At 30.8% G+C, this 22,385-nt stretch overlaps 1 protein-coding gene and 1 non-coding gene across 2 annotated transcripts; both read left to right on the top strand.

Annotated features, from left to right (window-relative positions):
* The first annotated feature begins 4,715 nt into the window (after positions 1-4,715).
* LOC121207354 (small nucleolar RNA R71) lies at positions 4,716-4,822 on the top strand. The gene has a single exon (XR_005902444.1). It is a non-coding gene; the product is annotated as a small nucleolar RNA R71 (small nucleolar RNA).
* Positions 4,823-17,133: 12,311 nt separating this feature from the next.
* Positions 17,134-19,874, top strand: LOC107890261 (NAC domain-containing protein 2). The gene is made up of 3 exons (XM_016814738.2): positions 17,134-17,308; positions 18,703-18,989; positions 19,283-19,874. The coding sequence occupies exons 1-3, from the start codon at positions 17,134-17,136 to the stop codon at positions 19,766-19,768; spliced, it is 948 nt and encodes a 315-aa protein (XP_016670227.1). The 3' UTR covers positions 19,769-19,874.
* Positions 19,875-22,385: the final 2,511 nt, after the last annotated feature.

Raw genomic sequence — 22,385 nt, 5'->3', positions numbered from 1 at the left:
TTACAACTTGAACAAGTCTTCAAGGGCCTCTTTGCAAGCTAAATAATCAGCCAATAATCTGATTTGAGTCAGCATATTGACGGTTTTGGGCTGTCCACTTCTTGGTCAGTTCGGTTTACTTGGTTCGACTCAACTAGACCATTTTTTTATAATTAATTAATAATAATTTATTTAATCCAAATTAAATTGGATATAAATTAAAATTAATTATATCATGAATTAATACACATAATTGGACCGACTTAGGCTGAAAATTAATTCACCTTGATACTTCAAATTGCTTCTCAGTTTTTTACTCCTAGCAGTGCTTGCCAAGCCAATTTTCACCCTTTGTGCAAATCTGTCGAAAATAATCAAAATTTATTATAAAATTAATTAAAATTCATTATGTTAATAATGTAAGTACAAAATAATTATTTTATAATATTTATATATTTTTCGATAAGAATTTTATCAAAACTGTATGAATTTAAGTTAAAAATGAATGAAAAAATGTGTATAGTTTTGTGTTTCTACCTGTCAAAATGTGAGCTAAATGTGCATAAAGGTACCGTCAAGATGGAAAGGGAGAAGTCGCATTTGAGCAACTCGCATCATAAAGTGTCTGGCTCGTTGTAAGCTCTGCCCAACAACTTAATGGTGTGTAATGGATGTGCTAATGTAGACGGAGGAAGTTCTCGACACTAATAAACTCCTCAGTGTAGAGTCCCATAGCAGCATCGAATTCTGGGACACTCATCTGGTGCACCAAACCACCAAGTCGGAAAGTGATGGTGCCTGGCTCGTCATGAGCCGTCATGACTTGCTGTAGAATAAACGTGGAACAAAACTCCAAGGTAAGCTCCATGTAGGTGGACTCGATGATGGAGAATAATTTGTCCCATGGAGCTGTGGTAATAAAGGCCTGAACATCATCAGCTAGTTGGACTTGCTCCAACGCGGCCCAATCAATATATCGGCCTAGACCTAGTAGGCACTGTCGAAGTAACTGAAATGAATCCTCTTGGAGGCCTACAAAAAATCGAAGATAAGGGTGACGAGCCTCGACAGAGGCGCTCGAGGAGGAACTCGCTCTAGGTGTCTTCCGCTTTTTTGAACCGGGAATGACGACCTTAGACTTTCTGCGTGTGTTTGTCATGGTGTAACTAAAAAGGTAAAAGACTTCCATTAATAAATAAATCAATACCAAATAGGCAAATAAAGGTCGAGAAAGTAAAGTCCAAGTAGTCATAAATAGTAAATTACTTCTAAATAGTACGTACGAATACCCAAGCATGCAAAAACCATATTATAAAACTACCATGAAGCAACGTGATGAAACAATAAACAAATCATGTTATGCTTAAAATAAGAATAATAGCAACAATATTTAAGAAAAATAAAAAGTAACTTAAATAGACTAAGTATATTAAAAAGAAAATCAATAACCAATACTATAACACAAATAGGAGCAGTAAAGAAAACAGAAGCAAATTATAGAAATAAACATTCCAAATGGATTAAATATGTAACACAAAAAGAGTAGAATAGTAAAATAAAAGAAACTAAGAAAGAAATTAAAGAAAATTATAATTAAAAAATAAATAAATAAATAAATAACAAAAAAAGATAATAATAAGAGTAGTAAGGTGAAACAAAACAAAACAAAATAAAAATAATAAACTTAAAATGGGAAAAAGGGGGGACCGACAGTGTGAAGGGCGGTGGCCGGAGGGAAGGTTGTGCACGATGGCTGGGAAGGTGGTCGTGGAAGAGTGCGTAGGTGTGTGAACGGTGGATGTGTGTTGTGCAACGAGTAAGAGGTCATGGGGGAGGAGGGAAAAGAAAAGGGAAATGAGAGGGGAGAGAGGAAGGGTGATGAAGGGAAGTGAGGCAAGAGCAACATGGCTGGTGAGTCGGTTGTGGGACTTGCGCGTAATGAGGGTGAGGGAGAGGGAAGCAGTTTTGGCGTTGTGGTTGGGGGTGGCTCGAAGGGGTAAGGAAGGAGGGAGAGGGCGTAGGCAATGGGGTAGCGACGGTGGCTTGATTTGCAGGGAAGATGGGCGATCGGTGATGGGAATAGTAAGCGGCAGTTAGGGTAAAATGTTGAAAATTTTGAGAAGATGAAAGTGAAAAGGGTTTAGGGGGTAAAAAAGGGGGACACGATCGTGTGAGGCCCGTGTTGGGCCACACGACCGTGTCATACACCTGTGTGGCTCTCTACAGCCCATGTGTGTTTAAAATTTTTACTTCAGTCTTCACATGGCCTCTGACACGCCTGTGTGTCCAGGCCGTGTGGTATACATAGTCGTGTCGCCTGGCTGTGTACAACCTCCTTTGCTTCACCAGTGCTCGTGAGGCTTGGTCATGTCTTGCAAATGGCCGTGTGCCTTACCTGTGTAACTCTTTGACTTGTTTAGAAATTGAAAAAAAATTGCTCCAGGTTTCACACGGCCTAGACACACGAATGTGTCCTAGGTCGTATGGTCCACACGGTCGTGTCTTTTTTTATTTTTGAAAAATTAAGTCTCAGTATCCATACTGCCAAGGACACGCCCGTGTGTCCAGACCGTGTAGGTCACACGACCGTGTCGCCAGGCCATGTGGGTTAAAAACACATTTTTTTATTTTATATATTTTGAAAATTAATTAATTTAAAAAAATATGAAATAAAATTAATAAAATTAACAGATTTAAAACTCAGTTTGCTTCCCGAGAAGTACTTATTTAAAGTCTCGGCTCGACTTAACTTGTATTTGCACGGTCATGGTTGTTCGCGGAGTCGAAACTCCTCTCTCACTGTCAATTCTATTATTAAAATAAGTTTTGAGTCAGGTAATATTTACCTTAAAAGTGCCAAATTCAGAATGAATTACCTTGACTGTACCATATGAGAAGACAATCAATACCGTAAAAGAAGTTGCTCCGTTCGTATTAAGCTTTGAAGTGGCAATTCGAAGGTCCGTTTTATCTAACAGTACCTAATCCCCAACCTTAAATTGATTCGTTCAATCCTTATGCTCGTCATGGCATTTCTTTGGTTCTGCATCGTGTATTCTCGGTTTCTCCTCGACATGTATTCGCCATTCGTTTAGTTCATCGATTTGTAACATTCGTTCTTCATGAGTCGTCCTGTTTTTGTCACATAGACTAGAACGGGGCTCTATCACGTTTTTCGAGGGGTTTCTTGCAAAAAAGTTTGAGCCACAATGTTATTTATATTAACAAAACTCGTATAATCATCTCGATCACTAGATGTCTTAGCAGAATCACGAGCTTGAAGTTTAATCGTATCATCACCTACACAAAGTATCAATTCACCTTTACCAACATCAATAATAGTGCTGGCAGTTGCTAAAAAGGGACGACATAGAATCAAAGGTACGTCACTATCCTCATCCATGTGTAAAACAACAAAATCAACTGAGAATATGAATTTATCAATTTTAATAAGGATAACTTCAATAATAACCCTAAGAAATCTAATGGTTCTATCTGCTAATTGAATACTCATCCTAGTTTGTCTGGGTTTCCCTAGACCTAGTTGCTTAAACATTTTATAGAGCATAACATTAATACTCGCCCTTAAATCAGCCAAAGTATTATTAACATTTAAACTACCAATTAAACAATGAATAGTAAAACTCCTTGGATCTTTCAACTTATTGGGTAGTTTATTTTGTAGTATGGCTGAGCACACTGCATTTAGCTCTATGTACGAGAATCATCTAACTTCCGTTTGTTTGCCAAAAGCTCATTTAAAAATTTAACTGAATTGGGCATCTACGAAAGAGCTTCAATAAATGGTAAGTTGATATGTAACTTTTTTTAAAAATTTAAGAAATTTACCAAATTATTCATTTGTGTGGTCTTTATTTGTCGCGTTAGGCTATGGCACATGAGGTTTATATTCCTTACTGATCAGTTTTTGCGCTTATTTTGGCTTACCTTAACCTTACCTTTACTTACCACACTTTCTTGCCCCGGTTCTGGTTCAGATTCAACTAACCCTTCTTCACCTTGAATAGTAATTGCATGAAGCTGCTCTTGTGGGTTAGTTTCTATATTACTAGACAAGATACCTTGTGGTTTTTCTGAAATCAACTTAGCAAGCTGTCCTATTTGGTTCTCGAGCTCTTAAATAGACGTTTGTTGATTTTTAAGTGTTGTTTCAGTGTTTTGAAAGCGGGTTTTTAACACCGAAATAAACTTCGTCAACATCTCCTCATGGTTCAGCTTCTTCTCTTGCTGGTAAGGTTCTTGAAAGCCTGGAGGGGGTTGTGGTATCTGGTTTCCTTGACCACCCCAATAGAAATTGGGATGGTTCCTCCAACCTGCATTATAAGTATTATTGTAAGGATTATTCTGAGACCTAGAATTATTACCTATATAGTTGACTTGTTCGTTCTCTATGCTAGGACCGTGAGGTAAATATTCTAAATTGTTTATTCCTCCTCCATTCGTATCACACTGCATCACCGGATATACCTGCGTAAAAACACATAAACCATTAATTTTCTTATTTAATTGTTCTACATGATTTGATAACATGGTGATAATTAGGTTTTATCCTCATGACTTGTCATTGATAATTATTCAGTGACATCTCTTTTATAAACTCGTAATCTGCTTTAGGTGTTTTATTGTTCGGAGTACCACCGGCTGCTGCATCAATCAACTGTCCAGTTGAGGGGTTCAAATCGTTGTAAAAAGTTTGAACCTATAGCCATAGGGGTAACCCATGGTGAGGGAATCTTCTCAATAAGTCTTTATACCTCTCTCATGCATCATATAGGGTCTCTAAGTCCATCTGTACAAAGGAAGAGATATCATTCCTCAACTTAGTTGTCTTAACATGTGGGAAGTACTTTAGCAAAAATTTCTCGGTCATTTGATCCCATGTAGTGATAGAACCTCGAGGTAAGGAGTTCAACCACTGTTTACCTTTATTCCTCAATGATAAGGGAAACAACCGTAGGCGAATGACATCGTAAAAAATGCCATTAATCTTGAAAGTGTCGCAGAACTCCACAAAATTAGCCAAATGAGTATTCGAATTTTCGTCCTGCAAACCATCGAACTGGACAAACTGTTGAATCATCTGAATAGTGTTCGGCTTCAGTTTGAAATTATTTGCAGCAATGGTGGGTCTCACGATACTCGATTCAACTCCAGTTAGAGTGGGCTTGGCATAATCGTACATAGTACGAGGGGCAAGATTTGGATTTACAGGATTTATAGCAACCACAGGAGGTAGCGGATTATTCTGATTATCAGTCATCTCTTCAGTAATGATAATAACTTCCTCTTGCTCTTCCACTATATTCTATCGATTCTGTCTTGCTTCTCTACGATTTCTGCAAGCTGTACTTTCAATTTCACTATTTAATACCAAAGGTCCCAATGGGTTTCTTCTGGTCATAAACTAAAGGAACCTGCCAAAAGCAAACAAAAGAAAAATTAGAAAACAAAAAATAAACTAAAAACAAAAATAAAATGTAATAAAAATAAAAATGGTTAAATTAATAAAAATCGAGTGTTCCTAATATTTTAGTCCCCAGCAACGGCGCCAAAAACTTGATGGTCACTAAACTAACTAAAATTATGACAAAGGCAAATACACCTATCGAATAATAGTATAGTTATGGTGAGTTGGAAATATCGTATCCACAAGGACTAAAAGTACTAGTACTTATTATTTTTCTATTATCTAGCCGATAAATTGAAAGAATTGTTTTTAATCTAAAATTAACTAAACTAATTACTAAGAACGCAATAGAGAATGAATTAGGAAAAATAATCGAATAAAACCAATGAGATAGGCGATACCCAAGAAAGAATCCACCTAGACTTCACTTATTATTCTGAATATGAATTAAACGATTTATTCACTTACGCCTTCATTCGTAGAAATCCCTAAATTATGTTAATATCTCTTTCGAGTGTAAAAACAATTGACTCTAGGTTGATTAATTGAAATCTCTTTTTAATTAAAACACCTATTGTCGCATTAACTCGATCTATGGATTCCCCTATTAGATTTGACTCTAATCCGGTAGATTTATGTCATCCTATTTTTAGGATTGCATGCAACTCCATTCAATTATGCTAGATTTACTCTTAAACAGGGACTTTTGCTCTACTAAAATAAGCACATTAAGCATGAATTAATATCCTGAAAATATTAAAACACGAAATAAGCATACATAATTGAGAACAAGAATCAAGTATCTATCATGTAATTTAGAAATCAAATAATAAGATTCATATTGGTTTCACCTTCCCTAGGTATCTAGGGAATTTAGTTCATAATCTGGAATAACATCATCTCAAAGTTAGGAAAACAACAAGACATAAAGAAACCCAATAAAACTTCTAAAGAAATTGAATGGAGATATTCAATCTTGAAGGAAATCCACTTTTGAAATGAATCTAGTGGCGTTCTTCGAGTCTTTTCTTCGTTCTTCTTTGTGTGGCCCTATTAGGTCCTCTTCTAGTGTGTATTTATAGATTTTAGAATGCTCAGAAAGCCTAAAAATTGGGTTTCTCCGCATGTTTAGGAAACAAAGAGCGATATCGACACGGGCTGGCACATGGGCGTGTGGCCACCCCGTGTGGTTGACACGGACGTGTGCTCAGCCCGTGTGAAAAATGCTCAAGCCGTGTGGATCCTGAAAACAACTCTTTTTGTCCGATTTTGGCCAATTTTTTGCTTCTTTCACTTCTCTATGCTCACGTAAGTATATAACATGAATTTTAAAGGATTAGGAGCATCAAATTCACTAATTTACATAATAAATCATCCAAAAACAAGTCAACAATAGGATTAAAAACATGTTACTTTTATAGTTTGTCAGTGATGGTGAACTTAAAAGTATATTGATGATTGGTTTGAATTGGTATATTTGGCATAATTATGCATATATGTTGTTGGACCAATAGGTGATTGTGGATGTTGATTGACATGTTATAAGATGTTATTTGAGGTGCCTAAAGACATATTGGTTTTATGTTGTGATAACACATGTTTAGGACATGATTCTAGCTTGATTTAAATGTCTTGTTATGGCTTGGTGATGTGAAAATTAATGTGTATAGATTGATGTCAATTTGGGCGAGAAATGTGGCATGAAAAATGGACTACTTTCGTCCACACGGGTAGAGACAAGGGCTTGTGTCTCAGCCGTGTGTGACACACAGCCAAATGATGCGGTCGTGTATCCCCTACATCATTTAAATTGTAAAACAGAATGCTCACACAGCCTGGCACACGGGCGTGTGGCTTGGCCGTGTGACCCAAGTCAATGAGCTCATAAGTTTGGACACGGGTTAGGAAATGACTGTGTGTCTCTATTTCAAATGTCCACACAGACGTGTCTCTTAACCGTGTGAGACACACAGCCTGGCCACACGGGCGTGTGTCCTCTGCACCTTCGAAAAATTTTAATGTTTTTCGAAAAATTCTTTGAGTACCCGGTTTAGTCCCGATTTATTTCTAATATGTATTTTGGGCCTCGAGGGCTCACATAAGGGACAATATGATTGATTTTGATTTGTTTCTGATATGAATGCTAGTTGATATGAAATGTTTGTTATTTGATCTATAAATTCCGGTAGTGCTCCGTAACCGTGTTCCGGCGACGGATATGAGTTAGGGGTGTTACAATAATGCTCCAAATAATTATGTGTCCTAGAAGTGAAAATGTGTTAAAAATAAGTCTTGGGCATACTAGAAGCATGACAAACTAATCAGTTCCATAAAAAGAACAATTTCTTGAAAGAAAGGAATAAGAAATGAATATGGTCACACAATACTCAAAGATTAAAAAATATATATTTATCTTATTTGACAATAAGTGATGCCCATGTTAATACAATATCGGGTAGTTCAAAACTTATTGAAGGCTCTAGAAGAGCTATTATATTACTACCTAAAGGGACAAAAATTGTCATTGATGATACAAAACTCTTGTAAAAGGGTTATAAAAGTATTCTGAATTGATCTCATGCCTTTTTATGGCTAAATAAAATATCAAGTTCTTTGTTCCACTAATTTTGCTTCATTCCCCGAAGTGAATGTAGTAATATATAATAATTATGAAAATGGAACTTATTGTCATTATTGACAAATAGATAATAAGATGGATGATTTGAAATGTTGCTAAATGTTCCTTTTTAGTATAGAATGATTAATGATTTATACTAATTAATCATTCCTTAAAGCGGATGATATGTATAATCTTATTGGAAAGGAATATGATATATGTTTATATTATTGCCCAAATTATTTTTTGCACATTCCTTAAAATGAATTTCTACAATAACTATAATAAATTTTATAATCAATTTTTTATCATTAAAGTCAACTTGGACTTTTGAAGATTTTGACATATTTCCCTAAAACGAATATTGCGTATAATTGTTTGCAAATTATATTTCTTTTGTTGAGTTGATGACGTTATGGATTTCATATTAATTTAGACATTTTCAGAAGCAAATGTTACAATAGTAATTATATGTAGATACAAAGTAAAAGGAATGTAAATAAAATTACACAATTTATATTGATATTATTAGTACAATTGAAATGCATGTCAAAGTAAACCAGAAGTTTATCGATACAAATATTTTACTACTTGGTGTGGCTAATTAAACGATCCTCGATCATATATGCTGCAAAAATTAATTGAGAATTCATATGAACATCATTAAAGAACTAGAAGATTATTTAATTTAAAAAATTCTCATTTGTTACTTGTTCTCAATTAAAATTGATTATTAGAAATTAATTAGCTAAAATTGAGATTTAATATCTTGCATTTCTGAAATTAATATCAGTTCATTCATCCACAATGTGGATGATTAGATGCATCTTACAGAATCATCACATATGTGTTATCAACTCGCGACTTGTCATTTGCAAGGTTACTTGTTTAAATAATTAATTTTAGGTTATGCAATCAAGACAATTCTTGCTAATGCTAATGAGTTAACGATGCAGCTTGTAATAAGAGATTGTGCAATATTTTTCCTTCATTTGGTTTTTATCCCACAGGGTTATTCCTAATAAAGTTTTAACAAGGCACATTTTCATTGTGGACATCTAATGGGGAGTGTTGTAAGATGGATGTCCATATAACTCTCATAACCCCCAAGAATTCATTTCCATGTAACTCTTGTAACCCCTAAAAATTTATATGGTGCCTTAATTATTTTTATTAGATGTTTGTAACTTATGGTGTTTGAGGTCCTATAATTAGAGGACATGTATAAACTTTTTTATATCAAAATAAAAGTTGAATCATCCTTTCATTTTTCTATTCTTCTCTCTTGTTCATATTATAATGCTCTTTGTTTTATAATAAATTATTATTTTTAAACATGTTAAATAAAATTTAACCCATTAAATATAAATATGCTCCATGTCATATCCGACTTAAAATTTAACTCCCAAGTTAATAACTAAGTTGATAAAAGGACTTGATTGATACTTCCAAGTGATACATTCGGTGCCACCTAGGAACATGTTTGTTGCAATTTTGAAGGTATATATATACTATAAATGTAAATGTAAACAGGGTTTCCGCAACCAGTTAATTCACATTGTCTGATTATTTGAAATTGCTTTTGTCTTTTTGTTTAGTACAAGAAATAAATCAAATCACTCAAATACAATTTCATATAAGATTTATTAATGTTAAATTGCTGGTTTCTATGTTGGAGACTTGAATCATTATGTCGGTTATGCAGACAATGGATTCTGATTTTTGTCTGCAAACTCTACCTTGTAACATTTCAACCTTAAGTTATGTTGTTTTTGTGTGTGTCCTTTTAATGTTAATTGGGACAGGGGAAGACAAGTTTTGGAATAATATGAAGTTGTTCTTCATTATATAAAATGCATTTAATTAGGAATAAGCCAGGATTGTGTATGTACCATACTATCATTGACTTTCGTATGATTAGGTCATACTTTAAATGAAGATAATTTTAAGACCAAAAGAATTTGACGTGAGTGTTTTACGTGTTAGAAAGCAATATATTAATTTTTAGATAAATATACATTTTTATTTAATATTTTTTATTCAATTAAGCACTTAAACTTAATTTTAAGATTCACTTCAGCACTTAAAATTTATTTTGGTCCAAATTAGTATTTATGGTAAATGACTTATTTAAAACAAATTTGAAACTTTGAACCAAAAAGCAAAGTTTAAGTATGTAATTGGACAAAAAAAAAATCTTTAGGTTTACTCAACACATTACTGAATATGTTACAGTGCATTGTTTGGTTAATTTAGTTAAAATGTAAATTTTTGTTGTTCGATCGGCAGAATGTAAGATTATCTAAAAAAACATTTTATTAAATTGTTTTCATAAAATTTACTTTTTTAGTTGATTATTACACAAAGGTTGAAGCTTATAGTATTTTATTTTACGTTTTTCTCTAGTAAATTATTTCATATATCCTTTCTCAAATATATAAATTGAAACCGGGGAAGAGAGAAAAAGCAGCTAGGAATTCTCTTTTAATCAATATGATGGAGAAAAGAAATAAATAGATTGTTTTTTTTATTAAACATGTTATTTATTATGGTTTAAGGATAAATTTAATCAAAATGATAATAAAAAAAGAGAGAGTAAATTGTTATAAAAGAAATATCCAAACAAAATGTAATAGACTAAATGTTAATTTTCCTCAACTTATAATAAATGAATAAATAATTGAAATTAAATTAAAAAATATATCAAAGAATAGAATAATGTCATAGACCGTAAAATAGGCATGAATGATACCGTAACTATAATAAAAGATTATGAAGAAATTGATTCATTAATTTTTATTGTAACTTCATTTTTATTTAAGTAAAATGAATTCAAATTATTAATTTTACCTTCAAAGTTATTTCTTTTCCTTCACCGTATCTTATAATTTGTTTAGTTCGATTAGGTCAATTTGAGGTTTTAAATTTTCTTAAATCATTTGAAGTTCAAGATCATTTTGAATTCAGGTATTGGATTATTTAAGTTTGCTAGTTGGACATTTCGTGTTGGGTTATCATTAGTTCAAGGAACTTTGAGTTATTAGTTCAAGTCATTTTAGATTTAGGTCAGGGATGGAGCGAGGTGGGGGCAGATGTTGCCAAATCTTTCATTACTCCACAATTGACATACTTTGTTTTACCACCCACTCTACTCTACTATAAAAGTATGATTTTGAAAATCACTACCACCTCTATAGATGTTAGATGCATCCACCCTCCTCACTTTATCCTACTCCTCTTTAATTTAATTTTTATTAATTATTTCTAATATTATCAACTTTTTAAAGTCATGTAAATATTTAATATAATTCTTCAAATAATTATTTAAACATAAAACATATAAAATTTTCTATAACACATTATTACAATTTTACACTTGCAGTAGTAATATAAATATAAGAGTAAAATTATAATTCCAAATAGTGAGACAAAGCATAACGAAGAAATAATTACTGTAACTAGTTCATACTACTCCACTCTACCCTATTTTACATTCACTTTTTCAAAAAACAAAACTACTTTAATTGAAACAGATTATTAGAAATTCATGATAGTATTCAAATTTTATTATCTTTAGTTTAAATTGAATGAATTTAATTGATTAATTTCTTACAATTAAATCGAATTATTCAAAATTTTCGAATATTATTTCTCGTATGTATATATACACGAGACACGAATTCACAGTAAAATCTGAAACTAAGAGACTGTTTCGGCTTAATTTGCTTGCGGACAAGGGAAATATGGTTTAATGTCAACATCATGCATTGATGCCGACACCCAACGAGTGGGGAGATCTTAAATAATTGAAATGCATGCAATATCCTTCCCCAAATATATATATTTTTATGTTTGGATTTCGAACACTTTGATGAGATCATAATCTTATATTATCAATAGTGTTAAGATTCTGGAATACTGGGGTAATCTCAATCTTTTACATTCCCATCCAAATCTTAAATTTTGAATAATTTTATTCATTGTTTTTATTATTTTAATCGATTTCATATTTTTCAAATAAATATAAGTCTAATTAAAAAAACTTAGTCTTAACGGGAAGTCTCACTTTCAAACATTGTTTTACCAACTTGTTTATCATTATTAATTATTATATTATTTAAAATAAATATTTTTAGTTTAGAACGATTTTAAATGTTGGTGATGCAATCAATTTTTATAAATTATTATAATTATAATATATAAATTTACTTCAAATTTAGTAAAATGTGCTTCTAAATAATCTTATATTTCAATAACTAAACATCAAAATTTTACATTTCAGCTAAATGACCAAATAGAGTAATGTAACATACACAGTGATACACTAAGTGTTGGACAAAACACGTTAGCGAAAAAAATATATAAACATAGATAAATAAATATTTATATATAAAATAAAATATAAATAGAATAATTTATATTTAATTTTTCAAATATGAAAATCAATCAAAACCGTAACAAAATTAAAATAAAAAGGAAGAATAGAGATTTTACGAAATATTGAGGCCTGTGAAACACAGTTTCCTTAAAACAGATTCGGTCGCTCCTACGGTACTTGAAGAAACGTTAGTCGAATGCCTCTCAGGATACAACAACACAATGATCAAAGCAGCAACACCTCTGCAGTGATCAACGAACAAACAATGATTTTTTCTATCACTGGAACGTTTGAAAAATACGAAGAGAAAAAGAAGAGTTTTGAAAGCAACAAAATTTCGGTGTAAGAGAATATTTGAGTGTGTAAAAATCTTCGAAACAAATAAGATAAGTGTCCTTATATAAGGAGATTATGTTTGCTGAGGAAATAATAATTTTATGTTGGGTTAAACTATCCGCAGGCCCACTTTAGGCCCAACTGGTCCATACATTTTTGCGTCGCCCACATCGCCATTAAGTTTGGACCTACATCCCTTGCGCATAAGGTAGGGTTTTAAGTTTAATCATTCAATCAACCTTTAAGAGAGTTCCCATATATAAACACATCTCATCCTTTGTATTTAACCAATGTGGGATTTAAGCCTTTACTTTTCCTCAACAAATATTTCCAAGTACCTTACTTTGAATATCAATTTTTCATTCATAACTCAACCATTTTGAGCATATAATATACCGTTGTAAAGATCTCATGGAGTAGAATATAAAACCATAAGTTTATGATTCAACTCTTCACCTTTACCTATTGAGAATATACCTTGAAGTTTCCATAAAATGTAATTTTCCCAACACTAAGTAACTTTACATTCCCTGAAACAAATGCACTCTTAAGCAATAGTAATTTTTTTAAAAAAGTAATAAGTATAAAAAATGAGACACATAGTAGTGTTTTAACTTTGCTTGTGGAATAAAAGTTTTTCACTTGCTGTGCATAGGACAAACCAAAAAAAAATTTATTTTAGAAGGGTCAAAATTGAATTATAAATTTTTAAGGATGTCAAAATAGAATCTTATCAATTGTATTAACTTATTATTTCAGAATTTTAAAAGGGAAAACTAAATTTTATCATATTGGGAGGTCAAAGTGCAATTTTACCAATGTATTAACTTATAATTTTAGAATTTTTAAAGGGACTAAAATAAAATTATAACCATTTTAGCGGGTAAGGTCTCCCAACCCTTTGTCATTGTCCTACCTCATACATCAAATACTAACCCATATATTCTCATATTTAGGGGTATATCTTGACATTAAATTTCGGAAGGTTTAATTAAGCTTTTTAAAAATATTTTAGAGGTTTAATGAGAATTTAAATTTTTTAGGGAATTTAATTAAAATTTTTAAATTTTATATATTTAATGAAAATTTTCAAAAATTATAGAAGAGCTTAGTTCAAGTTTTTAAAATTTTTAATATACTTAATGTGAATTTTTAATTTTTTTTAAAAACCCTAATAATTTTTTTAAAATTCAAGAACCTAATACAAATTTTAAAAAATTGAGGTTGAAGCAATGTCTTCAAAATTTAACTAATCATATTACCATTTTTTAATTCAATCAGTTTTATTGGTTAAATCATCGATTCAATAATAATTAAATTAAAAATTAAAAAAATTAATTCAAATGATTCAAGATTAATGGTCATTTTTTTTTACTAATTTCGAACTATCTACTTAAAAACTAATTCCATCCTTTTATCGAAATTAATATACCTATCAATTTGTAGTCTAATTCCGTTCAATTTCAACTACACTTAGGGCAAGGCAAGGATCCAATCACCACCCCCTTGCGTATGTCATTGGGTCATTTTCAGGCTTTTTTATTTAAATAACTCAAATAATTTAATTAAGTATCAAAATGACCCACATTTTTAACTAAACACCAAAATGACTTGAAATCTACAGTAAAAGTTAGTGGAGCTAAGTTATATGGCGCCACCAACTTGCCACGTCAACAAGGAGCATAAAAAATTAATTTTTTGATGGAGCCATGTAAAATAGCACTACCTGTATAAATATCAGAAAAATACTGCAAATTCTAAAAAATAGGGAACTTGAAAATAATTTTTTATTTTCTGGTGAGCCAACTTAAATGGCGCCACCAAGTACACTGACACCCATCTTTCACTTTTTTTTTACTTTTTTATTATCTTTTGTCTTTTTCTTTAATTTTTTTAAGTTTTATATTTTTTCTTATTTTATTTTGTATTTATTTTATTTATTTTTTGTTATTAATTTTAAAAAATTTAAAATCTATATTTGAAATATTTTATAATATATATATTTAAAAATTTTAAAAATTATTTTTAAATTATTTTTAAAATTTTGAATATTATTTTTTTAAATATTAATATATATTTTTAATAATATAAAATATTTAAACATTTTAAAGATATGACTTTTCAAATTTATTATTAGTTTTTTAATATTTTAAATATTATTTAATTTATTTTATAATATTTTAAATTATGATTTTTAAATTATTTTTAAAGATATTCGACTTTTTAATAAAAATAACCCAAAAAATTTAATTAATTATCAAAATGACCCATTTTTTTAATTTGGCTCCACCAACTTTTACTGTAGATTTCAAGTCACTTTCGTGTTTAATTAAAAAATGAGTTATTTTGATAATGAATTAAATTTTTTGTGTTATTTTTATAAAAAAGCCAAGATATTCAAACCATTTTTTAAATTCTATTTAAAAGTTAAAAATAATATTTTATTTAAAAAAGTGAAATTTGAATTAATTAGAAAATAAAAATATTTGTTAAAAAAAGATTTATTTGTTAAAAAATGAATTTAATTTAAATTTTCTCATGTGACCAGTTATAATATATATTTTTAATTTTTAATTTAAATTTAAATTTTTATTTTTTAATATATATATTTAAATAAATTCATTTTTTAACAAATATATATATATATATATTTTTATTAATTCAAATTTCACTTTTTAAAATAAAATATTATTTTTAAATTTTAAATAGAATTAAAAAATGGTTTGAATATCTTTAAAAATAATTTAAAAATCATAATTTAAAATATTATAAAACAAGTTAAATAAAATTTAAAATATTATAAAACTAATAACAAATTTGAAAGTTTAAAATATTTAAATATTTTATATTATTAAAAAAATATATTTAAAATTTAAAATATATATATTAATAAAATATTTCAAATATATATTTCAAATTTTTTTAAGTTAATAATAATAAATAAATAAATAAAGATAAAAGACAAAACATAAAAAAATAAAAGTCAAAAAAGTAAAAAAGTAAAAAAGTAAAAAAAAAAAAAACTTACATGGCAGGGGAATCTGGTGGCGCCATATTAATTGGCTCCACCAGAAAATGATTAATTTTTTTAAAGTCCCCATATTTTTAAAATTTTAGTATTTCTTTAATATTTATACATGTGATGCAATTTTACGTGGCTCTATAGAAAAATTAATTTTTTATGCTCCCTGATGATATGATAAGTTGGTGACGCCATATAATTTGACTCCACTATTTTTTACTGTAAATTTAGGATCATTTTGATGTTTAATTAAAAAGGTGAGTCATTTTAGTAATTAATTAAATTATTTGGATTATTTTAATAAAAAAACTGCCATTTTCATGGAAAGAAAATTGCACTTAATCCAAGAAATTCTAAAAGATATTCGCAGTCATGGCATCTATATGTCAACCTACGTATGTATATATAAGATGTTACTGTTGAGAATTACTAGAAAAACAAACCAAAGTCTACATTTGGGAAGTTAATGATAGGCCAATGCAACTTATTTTATTTCAAAACATTTGATCCAAACTTATGATAAAACCTATGCATGGTACCCAAAAAGACACATTATTTTTAATAATAACAGCCAACCAGTACGAGGATATTTTTAGTGAAGTTAGAAATTTCGTGTTAAAAAATACAATATAAAAAGATTTTTATAAAACATTATTAATTATTTTTTAAAGAAATATTTATGAAAAATATTTTGAATAATATCTAAAAGCTCTAAAATAAAACTCATTTTGTTAAAAACAAAATAAAGTCCAAAAACTAAAACCCATTAAAAATTTTTAAAAAAATCTAACCAAACCAAACCGATATCATTCAGAAAGCTGAATTTGAAATAGAGAAAACAGCCCTAATCATCTTAACCTACATGAAATAATAGTAACCATGCATACAAAATCAAATGCAAAACAATGCATCTAAATTAAGAGTGTTGATAGGTTTTGCCTAGATTTGAGTCCCTTCAAATGGCTAATTTTATTTAAATTTATTTATATATTTAGTTATTTTTAAATAATATAATAAATTGAATCGAGTCGAATTAGGCTACTTCATCATGGACTGTACACATATCTCTAATGTATATATCTCTAATCTGAATTACAATATTTGAATTTGAGTAAAGTGTGGAAATATATATATACAAGATACTTATCATGGATTAGTATATTTCAAAAAAAAACAAAAATTCGAAACAACATAATGTCAAAATCCAATAGTGACCACTAAATAATAATAATAATATTATTATTATTATTATGGTGATTTCACCAAAGCTCAAAAGCACATCATTTGTTCTTGTTTGGTAGGTTGTGCATGATTTTTTTCTCTATAAATACAAACCAATGTGCATCTAAAATTCTTCCCCTTTGCTTCCTAAAATGTATGGAATGAGTAGTGGTAGTGATATCCTCCCACCAGGCTTTCGATTTCATCCCACAGATGAAGAGCTTATCATTTATTATTTAACCCAAAAGCTCTCTTCTTCCTCCAATCCCCTTATCAATATCATTGCTGATGTCAATATCTACAAGTTCGATCCGTGGGAACTTCCAGGTACTCTTTCTGTGTCCAAAACTCAACTCAACCTGATTGAATACATAGCTTCTGATTGAATTGGTTTGGTCAAGTCATTTATGATAGTTATGGAGATTTTTTAGGCAATTAAAAATAGATTATGTTGTCAAACCGTTGCTATTGCAGCAACTAGAAGGATGTGGGTTCAAGCGTGTTTAAGTGTATTTTTCTTTCGATTTAAGGGTTGAGGAGAAGTTATGACTAAAAATAGATATTGTATAAAAATACAAATAAAAATTATATTGGTCGGCTATTGATTGTGAATTTTTAAACTAAATTGATTGACTTAAACGATTTTTAACATATATATGATATAATATACTTTTAAGCCGAACCCAATTCAATTTGGTTTAACCTACTTAAGTAACTGAATCGATCAATAATTTTTCAAATTTTTAATTGGACCAAACTATATATATATATATATCACACTCATAGTATTTATTTATCTATTATCCAACTCAAAAGTGAGTTTAATACTTATATCGAGACAGTATTTTAAGAAAAATGAAAAGTTGAACACTACAAGCAAAATATAGCATATTGATGGACTTTTAGCGACAACCAAAGACTACACTATTATCAAGTTTGTACTGACAGATTACTCATCTGCGACAAATATCGCAACTTATATCAATACATATTCTTACCATTGGAATAGGTTTATCTATTGTGACAGAGAGACTCTTTTTGTTAGCATATGTCTTGCGTATATCGATCATTTAACCACGACTGTTGATATATATGAGCTCTTGAAAAACATCCACATTTTTTTTCTCTCAACAATAAAATTTGACATTTTCTTTAAAATGATTGCTGGTACAAATAGAGAGGTTCATGGGTTAGATCAAGTTGGATTTGGGTCCAGTCAGGCTTAGACATTATATTAACACACTTTATGTTTGTTCAAGTCTAACCCGAAATATGGACCTAAAACTTTACCCAAGTCTTTTAGTATTTGTAAATAGCTAACTTAAGCACAAACTCATATTAATTTAATTTTTTTTAAAATATTATATAATTTTTAATTTAATATTTAATAATTTTATATATTTTTTATTTATTGAAATTTTACATATAGTTATTTAACATTTTTTTTAATATTTACATTATAGTAATATTATACTATAGTAACATTTTATACAGTATTGTATAATACTACTATATATTTAATTTTTATTTGTTAGGAATTACATAATATTAAAAATGATATAAAGCAGGTCAAGCTCGAGCCTTGAATGTTCTAACTCGAGCTTGACTCATATTTTAAACAGGTCTAATATTTTTGTCCAATCCCTCCTTTTAGTCGTTGGTATATGACAAATTATTTGTAGTGGAAATAACATATATTTTTCTTTTGGTTATGGTTGCAGGTAAGGCTTTGTTTGGGGAGAATGAGTGGTTTTTCTTTAGTCCAAGAGATAGGAAGTATCCGAATGGGACACGTCCAAATAGAGCAACAGGATGCGGGTATTGGAAAGCCACCGGGACTGATAAACCGATCATCACTTCTGTTGGGTCACAATGTCTTGGCATGAAGAAAACTCTTGTCTTTTACAAAGGTCGGCCTCCTAAAGCTTCAAGGACCGATTGGGTGATGACTGAGTATAGGCTTCTCTATGATCACTTTCTACCTCAGAAACCTAAAGGATCAATGCGAGTAAGTCATTTGCAATATTTTAAGAAAAAGAATCGAATTAAACCCGAATTGAAGGTCATAGATACTTAACTCAATTCTATCGATTTCATTCATCAAAATTTTAAAATACAAAATGTATTTTCATGTAGTTTTTAAAAGTCTCTTTCACTATTTTAAAAATAAAATATTTATCTTTATATATCTATTATAAAGGAAATTATTTGATAGACTATCAGGAGGTTGATAGACTCAAAGCTAATCTCACCATATGATTTACTAACTCGATTCATTTCTATTTGTCTTGTTATTGTTAGTTGGACGATTGGGTTCTATGTCGAGTCCACCATAAAAGCAAGGTTCCTCAACAAATTACAAGTGGAAAAAACTATGATAGAAGTTTAAGCTGTTCCCCTCCATTTCAACGTGGGTGCTTACAAGGTCAAGAGATGATACTAAACAATTACACCATTCAACAAGGCAATGAATATCATCAGTTTCCTTATCATAATTATCATATGACCATTCCCTTGGAAAACGAACAGCTTGACAATCAAATGGAATGTGACGGAACGACCACCGTCGATTTCAACGTCGGAGACATGCTTGAATACATTGATCACAGAGTGTTTCATGAAGGAGATATTACTTTTGGTCAAGAATTGCCGTTGGTATCGGAGAAACGATTGAATGCTTCCGTATCGATGCACGATGACGGCAACGCGTACGTTCCTCAGATTTGTTCTCAGGCTCCGTCCTCGTCCTCATCATCATCATACCAAGAGGTCTTCTTAGAGTTCTGATTTACGTTCTCTTGTTTGTCGTAACTTGTTTTTTGGGGTTTAGGGTTTAGGTTTAGAATGTTCAATCTTGAGTTAATAACATCTGTAATTTCTTCTCTTATCTAAATTTGGCTCAATGTATCTAGCGGTTTGTTTGAATGAAGAATTTGTATATTTCAAGTTCGGCTCAAAAGACAACCTGATATGATTACCATCCCACGTCTACTCACATGTTTAAAGGTTGAGTTAATTATTCAAATTTTAAAACTTGTTTCAAATTTGAGAGGGTTTGAACGAAATTATGAAAATCGAGTTTAAGCAAAAATAAACTTGTTTAAATATCAATCTGGCTTCAGCTCAAATATTTAGGGCTTGAACTTTACTTATTATTTTTTTTGTGATAAAAGGTAACGCTAAAAAATTACAAAATTAAAGCTTAATTGAAAGAACTACCTGAAAACTTATCCCTATTAGAATACGAGCCATCGTGGGTGGGACGTCGAGAACTTGATGATTTGCTTTCTCGATCAAAGCTTGTTTAGCTAAACAATCAGCAACCTGATTCCGTTCCCTCGGAATATACTCCAAAAACCATTGATTTTTCTGAGAAAGAATATTAATGATTCGCCTAATCAAAGCGAAATTTGAAACAGTTGAAGAACTTCCGAGAATGCCTTTAACAACTTCCATTCTATCAGAATGAATGATAACATGATCATAGCCCCTACGTTGAATTAGTTTAAAGCCATCAAGAATCCCCTAGAGCTCCGCATTAAAAACTGTACATTTACCAAGAAATTGGTGAAAGCTAAAGATCCAATGTCCCTCCTTATCACGAACAACTCCCTTAGCTGCAGCAAGTCCAGGATCTAATTGCACTGCACCATCAGTATAAAGATAAACCCGTTCTTCAGAGGTATGAACTTCAACAGAATGATCAAGACATCCAAAAGAGACCTCTTGAGATGAAGAGAAGAAATGGATCGCCTAACTATAAGAACCTTGAACTATTTTATTCGAGCTCCAAGGTTTACCTTGAAAGATGTAGAAATTTTGATTTTTCCATATGCACCAAATAAGCAATCTAAAGAAACAAGTCCAACTAACTCATCTATCATGAATCAACCTATTCCCTTGCAAATTAAGAAGAAACCAATCCTAAAAAAGAAAGGAGAAAAAATTTGGACTAAACTTACCTGGATTGACCTGAGCCTAAACATCATTGGCTACCAGACAGTCTCGAAGGATATGCAAAATATCTTCTAATTGATATCCACAAATGAGACAAGAAGGATCATCCGAGAGTCATTTCCTTACTCTTTCTACATTACTAAGAACTCTTTCTTGTAAAATCGTCCAAATAAATATGCGAATCTGTTGAGGGCCAGGAAACCTCCAAGCAATCTTCCATTTATCATCTTCTGGATTCCAGTCACCTTTCTTAATGGCCTTATAAGCAGATTTAACAAAAGAAGCACCAGATGAAGTGTGACTCCAAGAAATTCTATCAGGACCTTCAAAATGATATGGAGGAGGGATGCCCTTAATAGCATGTATCATATCTTCTGAAAGCTAAACTTGAAAGAGATCTAAGTTCCACAAGCCAACCTCAGAAAATCATCTCATGTAGTAAGTAATCATAATTCAGATTAACACTAAGAGGAATGTGTCTAATCAAAGGTCCAATATCGGGAATCTATTTATCCTTCCAGCATTGAATTTTATGACCATTTCCAACAAACCAATGTAAGTTTTCCCGAAGTAATATCCAACTTTTGGATAGAGACTTCCAAAGAAAGGAACTTCTATTTCTATCAATACAAACAGGTAACTCATCATTCGATATTTCGATTTAAGCACACGAACCCAAAAAGCTTCCTTATCAGACACCAATTTAAACCCCAATTTCATCAAAAAAGAAATATTCTAATCACAGAGATTCCTCAAACCAAGACCGCTATAAACATTTGGTTGACAAATGGAATCCCAACCAACCAGAGCCATCTTCTTTTTCCTTTTAGATGATCCCCAGATAAACTGTTTAACCAACCTTTCAATCTCATCACAAGTTCTCTTAGGTAAAATCATGGACTTCATAAAATAGCTAGGAATAGATAAGAGAACTGATTGATCTAAACTAATTCGCCCTACTAAAGAGAGTTTTTTGGCTTCCCAACTCTGAAGCTTACTACGCACTTTTTCCACCACGAATTGAAGAGTGCTACTAGTAACTCTTTGGAGAAAAAGAGGAACACCTAGGTAATGACCAAGATTATGAACTCGCTGAAAACTAAACATAGTGCTAATCATATCCACTAAAGACTCACCCACGCCTTTAGAAAAGAAAATGTTAGCCTTCCTAGCGTTAATTTTGTGCCCAGATAACGCACAAAATCTATCCAAAATATCTTTTAAAATTCTACAATGCTTCGAATCGACTTTACTGAAGATAACCAAATCATCAACGAATAGGGTTCTATTTTTTTTGTGAAATAGCATCCTGAATCAAAGTACAAAAAGGTAGGGAGAAAGAGGACACCCTTGCCAGATTCCTCTAACAGGACTGAATTTAGATAACGGAACTCATTCCACATAACTTGCATAGTAGAATTAGAAATAGAGGACATAATAACATTCA

The sequence above is a fragment of the Gossypium hirsutum genome, chromosome A09 (genome assembly GCF_007990345.1).
Source record: "Gossypium hirsutum isolate 1008001.06 chromosome A09, Gossypium_hirsutum_v2.1, whole genome shotgun sequence".
In the NCBI taxonomy this organism is placed as follows: domain Eukaryota; kingdom Viridiplantae; phylum Streptophyta; class Magnoliopsida; order Malvales; family Malvaceae; genus Gossypium; species Gossypium hirsutum.
The sequence above is the reverse complement of the archived record's forward strand: the minus strand, read 5'-3'. Positions and strand labels throughout refer to the sequence as shown.